The sequence below is a fragment of the Solea solea genome, chromosome 8, assembly GCF_958295425.1.
Source record: "Solea solea chromosome 8, fSolSol10.1, whole genome shotgun sequence".
NCBI classification, from domain to species: Eukaryota; Metazoa; Chordata; class Actinopteri; order Pleuronectiformes; family Soleidae; genus Solea; species Solea solea.
This window is the reverse complement of record NC_081141.1, coordinates 17,407,850-17,418,916: the sequence shown is the minus strand read 5'-3', so window position 1 is coordinate 17,418,916 and position 11,067 is coordinate 17,407,850. Positions and strand designations below refer to the sequence as shown.

The window sequence follows — 11,067 nt, the reverse complement described above, 5'->3', positions numbered from 1 at the left end:
ATGTCGTTATAAATTCCTTGACCAATAAAGAGAACGTTGAAGAACAACATCAACAGCAACACAGTATTAATGCTCGGTGACTAAGATGAGGTGAATTAAACAGCCAACGTGGACTTTACCTCAAAAACCTGCTCTTCGACACCACAACAAACAGACGTCATTTGATTTAAAGAGACTGTAAATAAATACCTGATTAAGTTATTATCTCCAACAATGTTGTCCTGAACACTCATACACTGCTGTGGATTTCCGGTGTGACTTACAATGTGCTACACTGCTCTGACTCGGCTGAAAACCGGACGCAGCGACGATGGTTCCGCTTCACCTCGCGAGTAAATCCCGGGTAAGTTGAAGTGCAAAAAGAAAATAGACCAAAGATAAGTTTAACGTTAGCCACGGAGGTAATGGCCAATAAATAGAGCATTTTCACAGCAATACATTGAAAAATAAACACGTTTTATTTTTCCTCCTAGTTTATCAGACGGAACTTGGGGTGGTTACAAAAAGCTACCAGAAGAGGGAGACAGAAACCAATTTATAAATGCAGTGCCTCTGTACATTTTCACTTAAAAATGACAATAACTCAAATAGCCAGGTATGCCTTCTTATGCCAACATAAATGCAGACAAATGATGTGATGTTCAAAATGAGGACATATTATTGTGTGAAAATCAACTTAATGGACAGAAATAAACCTTCCCTATGGGGGAAACACAAACCTAGAATTTAAAAAAAGAAAATTGCTTCAGGGTTAGAAAAGAATATAACACTTTACACTTAACAAAATACAGTACACACTATACATTTAAAAAGGGATTGTCTGTTAGGAAGCAGGGTTTTTTGACAGAGCATCCATTTCATGTCAACATGTTACCAAATGTGAAAGGTATAAGTTGCAATTGTTGAAAAGTATTCTGTTGTAGAGTGAACTTGAAGTGAACGTGAAGTGAACTTGTTTGCTGTTTCCGCATGTGTCCAGTCTTTGTTATGTAAACAGTCTCCACACCTTCACTATTGCACGACTTAATCTTGGCTATGGATGAAATAGCAACTTTAGGGAGAACTGATCCCATTCCCATAGGCCACTGTGAGTCTTTTAATTTGCATTCACCTGAAACTGGTTTTGGTTTCTATTTGCGCTCACAAATAAAATGAATGAGGCAAACTTCTAATGAACAGGATAATTGCTAATAAACAGGGGGTTCAGCACAGTATTGTTAAATTCAGATAAAACAGGTGCATATATGATAAAATGATGATGTGCACGGTTTATGAAAACATTTAAACATTAAAAAAAAGCCACTGCTACCACCACCATTAGTAATAATAACAATCATGAAAGGAACAGAACTAAAAAGTAATGTTTGTTTATTTGTATGCAGTGTTTTTACACTGAGCATATGTAATGTTGCATTACTGCCTTCTTCTCTTTCCTTTGCCTTACCTTCCATGCTGCTCTATGAACAGATGCGATCCTAGACTCTGCGAGGGCCCAGGCAAAGAAGCTAATTGGGGCCTTTCACCATCTCTCCCCGCCCTCATCACCTGTACACCCTAAATTGAGGGGCTCATTACTGCCACTCGCAGGTCAGCCTAGTACAGAGCTCATGAGGTCAGTGTGTTTTGAGAGGTGAGACCTTATCTCACTGACCCACCCACCAGTCAGAATGGCCCCCATTAAGTGTTTTTTGATGTAGCAGTGGTGAGCTGCATATTAGTGGGGTTTTAGGGGCTCCATGTACTCCAAATATGCTACCAGGACCGACTCTTGGGGGCCCACTTGTTATTTATGTTTTTTTTGGCGTATTTCCATCATGGTACAGTTTGGTTTGGTACAGTTTGGTACAGTTTTGAACGGTAAAACCCTTGGTCGGACTTGTGTTTCTCAGAAAAGTACCTTTACTTGGTAGGGTGTCATTGAAAGTTAATTGGGGGGGTCTTTGGGGCCCCTGGTATGCCTGTTCTGACAGAGCACCTGTCTATCATATTAACATGATATGATATATGTATATATACTGTATGATATTAACAATAATCATCATCATAATTTTTTTGTTCAATTTCTGGACTACAGGATTATATGCCCTGTTGTATAATAAAGTTGGGGTCTCCACCTTTAATGTTACACGATTCACAGTAGAAACGGTTTTTTTTTTGCGTTCAGAATGAGTTGCGCTAATCCATTTAACAAATGTTCCTACAAGACAAAAAAGCTTAAATACGCATAAGCTTATTTAGCCAGCGGGGGAGCGCACGTGTCCCGTCTATCCCGTGCTATCCCCCTCCCTCCCTCTCTCACTCCCTCTCTCTCTCTCTCTCTCTCTCCCTCTCCCTGTCTTTGCGACACAGTTGAAGTCAGATGCGGAAGTGTACACCCAGCGAACCTGCTGCCGCCGCCGCCGCCACAGCAGAGAGATGAGTGTGGACATGACAGTGGAGCTGTAGCGAGCAGCAAGAGGCGGCGCGTCCGTGACAGAAGCGAGGTTCGGCGGCAGCGCAGAGGAAGAAGTGCGGCCGAAGCTGGAGCTCGGGCTCACATATGGCTTCTCTGGGCAGCGCAGAGCGACGAGCTTTCGCCCTGAAACTCAACAGGTAAGAGAGACGGGGAAAAAAAGTCCAGTGGTGTTTGTCAGGGCGTCATGTTTAAGTTTGAGGAGTGGAGGAGCTCAACTCTTGGTTCCTCCTCTCTCCAGAGCAGTGGGTGAGGAGGACGGAGGAGCCCTCTCCTGACAGTTGGAGGGGATTCCACAGTGGAGCAGGCAGCCACATGTTGTGAATGTTAATGCTGCAGGTTAGTTATTTCACTCTGAGAAGGAGAGGACGACAGTCAGCCAACTTTTTACTTTTTACAGAACTTGTCAGAGGAGCGACACAGTCATGTGATGGCTCATGAATATTAGTTTCTTCCCTGTAGGCTCATTGTTTTCATACTCTGAAGTGAAGCAAACTGCACTTACTGTGCCATTTCCTCCTTGTGAGGAGGATGCTGATTCTATATCTAGTGTTGCTAATATGATTCTTTCCTGTGATGTGTAAAGTCTGACCAGTCAGCACCACGAGGAGGGATGTGGTCATAGTTCCTGCTGTGACTTGGTCCAGGTGTGGAGGAAGTCCATTGTGTATGCCTCTTCCATAGAGCGACTCATTTAAACAAATACACTGATTTTTGTCCCCACAGCAGCACAGTCCGAGACACATGAAGTGTGTTGAGGGCCACTCTTGGAGCAGCAGTGCAGGTCAAACAGGGTTGTGCCTTGTTGTTGCACAATTTAAGTGTGATTTTACAGCAGTTTGAGAGTGCACCAGGGTTCATTCACTCTGTGGAGAGTGTATGAGAGCAGAGAGGGTGATTGCTGTCTTTAATGTAGGTCATTGGATGATGATGAGGAGGCACACTTTTTACCTTCATCGTGTGTTGGTTAGGGAGTGGAATATGTATATGTTATTTGCTATGTTTGTACTTTTTACAAGGTCCACGGTGTAAGAATTACAGTACTGATATCTGATGGTGAGATGACAGATTGCTCACATTCTTTGGAGCTGCTGAAACATGTGAAACATGGACATGTAGCATGGCAGCCTCCATAAAGCAAGGCCCTTTCCCTAAAGTGCATATAAAAAGTTGATTCCAAGATTAGGCTATGGAAAGATTTTTATTTTAAGTGATTATATATGTACACAAACATACTTATGAGTAGGGCTGCAACAATTATACGATTATTATTCGATTACTAAATTAATTGTCATTTGTTTTGATCTATCTATCTATCCATCCATCCATCCATTGTGTGTCAAAGTATCATTTTAGATGAATTGTCTGGATCTATCCACATCTTTTTCTACACACTGAAGAGAACATACAGTATTTGTGTCTCACATTATCTGCACAAATATCACACGGTAATCATTTTAAATATGTTTTTCAAAGGAAAATGAGAAAAATGACAAAAAAATTCCCTCTGTTATCGCAAATCATATAGCAATCGCAATTCCTGTCAAAATAATCACTTTCATCCACTGTGAAGGTACCATGCATTTGTTTCTAAAGGGCAACAGAGGTAATGATTAGTTGCTGTGCCATGCTGAGCTGAGCTGAGTTCAGCTGCTGAGGGAGGTGAGGGATCTTGAGTCACAGCCTGAATCCAATGATGAGCCAGCAGACGAGCTGCATAGAAGATGCTGTACTGTAGCAAACATTGCGTTTCATAGCATTTTCATAGTGTTAATGATACTGCTCAGCCAGTTAATGATGATGCAGGTCATGTGAACTTAAAGTTATTTGGTGTTTTGATTATATCGGTTGTGTCATTTTGGGTCAGATACGATAATTAGTACTTTGATATGTTGTATGTGTGATTTTTTTAATGAATTATGCTTTGGTGGACAGTGGTAAAGTGACAGGAGGGTCAGCAGAGATGATGTGCCACTGGTGTACTGTTACTCCCTGGCTGGGATCACTGATGATGCAATTATGTGCAACCCCTTCTTAAACCCCCAGGTTACCTTCAGGCTGCAATTTCAAAGAGATAACATGTGATCTAAACTGTTTGTGCAATGGTACTGTTACAAATGGCTCAGCCTTGAAACAGAAGAGGAGGGAGTCCACACAGATTTTAAAATGCTTTAGGAAGTTACTAAGTGTGGAATCAGTGGTGTGGTGAAATGTATGGATGTGTGAGGATAGTGACACAAATCATGCCAATTCATGGAACAGCCAAGGAAACCGTGGCAACGAAAGCTAAACAAACAGACTGCATGGAGTAACACTAGTCATAAGGTGAAACGCATGTGTTCAGTACTGAAGCAGTTCATTGTCACATATAGGCATGGGACCATATTTTATATCAACTTTTATGATGATCCTGACCAAAAAAATTGTGATTTACATTTTAATATAATTTATTAAAGTTTTATTAAACAGGTGCAGCCTTATGTCTGCATTTACGGTGGTCACAGATACTGTAGGATACTTTTTTTTTTTTAGTGGAAAATAATTTAACAGGTTCATTACATGACGAATGAATGAATTATAAGTCTTGAGGAAAGATGCAGCTCCCTATATTAAGAGATGGATCACAAGCACTGTATGCTGGGGAGTCAGATGGGATTCAAGTCACTCACGTGAAAATATTCATGTTTTTCGATGATCGCGATAATAGAACTTCACCACGACTAACTTATTGTAAGTGCTTTTAATCCCGATAAGCGATAATATCGTATATTGTCCCATCGCTACTCATATTACATGAACAATTTTTGGGGAGATGTTTGCACTCTTGCATTAAATAAGCAACAATCATATCCAGCACTAAACAAAAAAAAAAGATGTGTTCTCGTGCAGTTCCTCTCTCTTATCAGGATGGTGTGTGAAGGAAATCCTGCACACGTGGACAAGGAGCGGCTCTGGTTTCACTTCACTTTTTTAACTTTTGACCGTTTTAAATCAGGAAGTGTGTGTGTTTCTTCATGAGCATCGGTGTGTTTGGCTTTGGTGAGTGAGTGAGTGAGTGAGTGAGTGAGTGAGTAGATCACCAATATTCCATCCCTGAAGCTGCTGTTTCTTTTGAGCATATGCTAACAGGTGTGAGGACAGCTGTGGGTGTGTGACGGCCTCTGTTGCTCAATGGTCTTAAGTGATAGGGGGCATCCGGATTGAGTTGCATCTGATTTCCTCTGGGCCCATGACATCTGTTAACCCTCATGGCTGTTGGTGGGCAAATGATTTATGGGGCTGACAGGGTGTGAAGTAGACGTGTGTGTGTGTGTGTATATATATATATATATATATATATGTATATTTGTGTGTGTGTGTGTGTGTGTGTGTAAATGATTCACCGTGTGGTTAAGTTTTACAAACGCTAGGAGTTTTCTTTGGTCACTTGTTCTCGCTTGGAGCTGCTAAATGACTGCTGTGTTTGTGCGTGCCTGCTTCTGACAGGAAGCTGAGCTGAGTGATGGCACTGATAGTGGTAAGACCCATTAAGTCTGGAGACATATGATAGTATGAGACACACAGGGATGTCCACCCCTTTGGTCTCCTCCTGTCATGTACACCACACCATTTCCTCTACAAAACTTACAATGAGGGACAATGGGCTATATCGTAAAAGCGAAAGGAGCCACCCACCTCTATCTTGTAGATAGACTTGATAATAATGATGATGATGATAACGGCGGTAATTGTCGCCTGACTAGCTGAACAGCATGCCTGATGAGAGTCTCAAGTGTCTTGTGGAGAAAATGTACATTGTAGATTTGTGTATTTGTGAGCCGTTCAGTCAGAACTGTGGCTAAAGCAGTGATAGTGTAGTTTTGGAGCCACACTCACTGTGAGGTATGCTTGGCTAATGATTCCAGAAATGCTGACAGGAACACACCATATGCACACACAGCAAGTGCAGGCCTGCTATAGAAAGCGTGACATAATATAAAGGGGCCAGACTCTTTCTATAGGAGGTTAAGGTTTGTGAACTTGGGTGCGAGTCTGGAGAATCTATATGTGGCTTTTGCGAAGTCAAAGACAGTATCGCCTCTAATATAATTACAATGCCACTGGATTAGGCCGACAACTAACGAGTATTTTCTCGATCAATCGACTACTTGCTTGGTCCATAAAATGTCAGAAAATTTGGAAAAATGTTCATCAGGTTTTCCCAAATCTGGAAATGATGGATGTTCTCAGATGTGTTGTTTTGTCCACAAACCATAATGTTTCAGTTTTGATGATTTCTTTGTTATATGGAGCACAGAAACCAGAAAATATGGTTGATAGCATTGAGCATTCAAGATCTAACGGACATTACTGAGATATTAGAGTGATATTTGACAGCTCATAGATATTAAAATAATGGGGTTGTCTACAAAGCCGCTTTAATTAAAGTAGATTAAAGCCTGCCCCACACTAGAGGATAATTGGCCAGTGGACAAGAGAATAGAAATAATGAAATCTAGGTATACAACAAGCTTTTCTCTCCTTTCTCTCTTTAAATACCTTTTTATATCAGCTAATTATCATAGTGTAACTTAAATATGAGCGGTTAAAAGAATATCATATGCAGTGTTTGTGAAGGGAGTCATTGATATAACAGTTCTGTGCAAGTGTGACAATCGTCTGGTGAACATGTAGGTATCCACTTTCAGAACAACTTTTTGATTAGTAAAACCTAATAATGAAAGAATTATTAGGCTGATCGATAATATTCTCCTAATTGGTTTGATGACATGACCTGCTAATGCAGTAAGTTAGGTAACTGATGTGCAGTGTGATATACTGGGCTCTGTTTCTGACAAACAGCAAGATGATGGGAGAGAAAAATGTGCTTCGTTTCATACCTGTCATTTGTAATTCTGGCTCTGCCTCGACTCCCCGGGAACAGCTGTGCCAGTGTGCCGTCCTCATCAGTGCTGATTACATAGTCATAATTATATATCTCGTGGAAATAAAAGACAAAGGAAACTGGTGATTTATTGTCACTGACTTTGTGTATTTTTGAAAAACAAAATTGGCATTTTGCAACAGATTTTCAGTTGTTTCACGTGATCTCATGACCTAGAAGCATGCTGTGTAGTGATGTATAGTGAGTGTTTTTACACGCACACAAGAAATGAGGTTCCTTTGCGATGATATCGGGTCACATAGGAAATCAGAGTGCAGGACCACACTAACTGTGGTAACATGGGTATTGATTCATCTAACATGGATCAGTCATCATGGTCTATTTTAGTGATTCAAGATATTGTTTCATGACTTTGTAGGACACCAAATCATATTAATGTTAAACAATCTGTGTATGATATAATGAGTGTCAATTTTTTTTATGCTGGATGCCCTTCCCGACACAACCCTTCCATTTATCTGGGCTTGGGACTGGCACTTGGAGTACACTGGATGCCTGTGGCTCAGGTCAATTTTTTGAGTGTCCAATTAAGTAATCAATGGGGAGCAATGTGGGTTGGGTACGTTGCTCAGAGGTATGTACTGCTCACATTCATTCATTGCATAGGAAGTAATGAATAATGATCCCGAGCACAAACTTATTCTTTATTCTGCTCATTAAAGAGGTTTCGGTGTTGCTCAATGGAGTTGCAGCGTCAGCTGATTTGCTGACGTGGCTTTGTTCAGCTGTGGTGAATAATGTGGGGAATTTTTTCGTTTTCACGGATCTCAGACCCGAAGCCCAGCGTCCTGAAAGATGTGGCTCCAAAACCTCAGACGTTTCTTTCAGGATCAAATCTGTCAACTTCAATAATGGTGTTTTTTTAAGAGCTCCGTTAAAAGGTGGTGAACTGTTCCCTATTAAAACCATTGTGTATGACCCTTGTGTCCTTCCAGGTAAAAAACATTTCTTGTTAGTGTTGACATTTGAACGTGTGCCTCAGTGAGGCCATGTCTTTGCGTCGATTCATTTCAAGAAGTCATTAATTTTTCAGTCCGTGTGTCTTGTTGGTTTCAGTAAAAAGGGCTAATGGCACAAGCTGCTTCTGGTATTATTTTGCCCCAAATGACCAAAATTCAAATCCCTGCATTTTGTCTTCCTGACCAGAGCAGCTCTGGGTTTATGCCACAAAGGAGAATGACAGATGCTGTCTGCTGTGACAAGCTGTTTGTCTACTCGTGGTCAAATAATGCCTCCTCGCTTCTGCTGACAAGAACGGACTCCTGCTTTTTTTTTTTTTTGTCTTGCACAATCTTTTTATACACAGGCTCTGAATGTGTGTCAGTTCATGCAAGAAAGCAATCCCACGTGTGCGTGCTTGTGATGACGACGTGTGTGTGTATATGTAAATCATTCTGTATTTACAATGCACAAGCTTTGTCTTAGATACAGTATGTAGAGGGAGGGAGCATGTTGACCACAGAGTGGTTATGAGCTCAGATGGTTCATGTCTCTTTAGAAGTCAAGTTATGAGGAGGTTTTACAGGGTTTTAATTGCCTTGGGTGGAATCTTAATACACCCGCCTGGGAAAAAAATGTCCTTTTTGTTTGTTTTCTTGGAAAGAATAGTCTTGGAAAGAAGGAATGGGGCTTGCTTCTGGCAATTAAAGTAGCAAATATACAAAATTACATAAATCCCAGTATTCTTATTTTAAAATGAAACTTGCTGAAAGAGCAACAAGCATTTGATACTTTGTTTTGTCGAGACCTGCAAGTTGAGTAACTACACACAGTCCTTTACACATAGTGTAAAAAGTAGGCATGGAGACTTAAGTTTTGTTGTTGTTGTTAGGTGTTGGCGTGCATTGTGTTGCATTATTGTCTGCCTCTTTATTCACCTCATCAGTTTCTTTATTTGGCCATACTTTAATCCCTGTTCCCTCAGGTCGAAAAATGTTTAATCCCGGGTTAAAAATGGACACGCACTACTCTGGTAAATCTGATATGCAGCCAGCAATGGTGAATTGTGAAAGTCACTGCTATGCAAACTGTGTGTGTGGCTTTGGCTTCACCTGATTGAGTTTGGTTTTTGTTTACCACTGCACATCCATGACTTGTTTTAAATCTCTTGTGGTGTTTCTTTTCTGATAGTGAGCTGCGTGTAAATGAAATGAAATGAATAGCACTGCACTGCTGGACTTTGCTCTGCAAGTATCATTTGTAAACGGTTCTCCCTCCCTTGCCTTAACACTGCCTGTCATGCTGTTATCGTGTACAGGAGGGAAAGGACAGTTTTCTTAAGGTTTGATTTTGGGTGCCAATGCAGATTTTAGTAAAATTCAAATGCTGTATTGGCCGATATCTGCATATTTACAATAAATATGATATTAAATGTCAGTTGTAGATGATTTTTGATGTAAGGGACTTCAAGATTTTTACACACCCTATCGTGTATGTATATGTGTATATATATATATATATATATATATATATATGTATATATGTATGTGTACATATATATGTATATAAATAACTATAAATGACCTATAAATTATACATTAAAAGTCAATGCAAACATGTAAGACTGAAGTTGCAAAATAAAATGTTGATAGTAAATATTGATAGTATTAACACTTGAAAATATTGACACCATTTCTAACAAATTTTTCAGCTCTATTATGGACAGTTTGATTGGAGTAGATACATTGTTGAAGCGTTACATGATTCTTGATTTGTGAACAGACTTGGTGTTATTAAAATATTAGTCTGTATTTTGTTGCGTGGAGATGTCTCAAACATTTAACGTGCCTCATGACTCTGCAGCCTCTGTGGGTTTGACATGCTGCATTCCTCCACTGCATCGGTGTTTATGGGTTTGTGGTGGTAATTAGTAACAAGGCTGTTGCAACAATGACCTTGGGGAAATAATGAACCCATGAGATTGACCACAGAGAAAGCAGTCAGGGCGATGTGACCTATTTGCTAAAGTCTTTGCCCTTAAACTCACTTAGTGGCAGTGTTTCCAAATGAATATGCTCTTTCGGACTCTGACGCATGCATAAAACAAGTAATTTTGAAACAACAATAGCAAAAAAAGACACGCCTATCACACCTATTAATCACAGGATTCTATCTATGCAACAAAAGCTTAGCTCTTTAAACAGCCAGCAGAGATGCACTTCTGTAGAGAGAATGTACAAAGGTTTGAATTAAATCATCATGGCTGGCCAATTTATGTTGATGCAAGTAAGATCAAATGGTGAAATTGTTGTCACACCATGTTGTTGATTAAATAACAGTTAAACATCAGGTTGTAGAAAATTCAATGCCCGATTTCTATTATAGAATATCACACACAAATGCCCTTTGTCATATTTGCCATCATGTTTATCTTTGATTTGAACTTGGACTATGGTATACTTGTTGTAACTGTTACTTTCTGCCTTCTACACAACCTCATGATTCTGTTTATGTTTCCATGTTTTGTCCCAGGCACTCGTCTTCAGAGATCAGACGACAGTATGGGAACCAAGGCGTATATCACAGCCGGTCCAACTCCAACTCTTCGGCCTCAGTGTGCATCACTGTGGTGAGTTTTCTGTTTGTAAAAACAACTTGTCCTAGGCTCCAGCAGGTGTTTGTCACAGCAGCCAATTATAAATCTGTATATGGACTCATCATGCAGTATGTT

At 40.2% G+C, this 11,067-nt stretch overlaps 1 protein-coding gene across 1 annotated transcript in view; it reads left to right on the top strand.

Annotated features, from left to right (window-relative positions):
* Positions 1-2,346: 2,346 nt before the first annotated feature.
* Positions 2,347-11,067, top strand: part of dock8 (dedicator of cytokinesis 8) — a 52,511-nt gene continuing 43,790 nt past the window's right edge. Inside the window, exons 1-2 of the mRNA XM_058635808.1 lie at positions 2,347-2,592; positions 10,869-10,965. Of these exons, the coding sequence (XP_058491791.1) occupies positions 2,540-2,592; positions 10,869-10,965 (150 nt within the window). The 5' untranslated portion in view covers positions 2,347-2,539. The remainder of the gene's footprint in view (positions 2,593-10,868; positions 10,966-11,067) is intronic.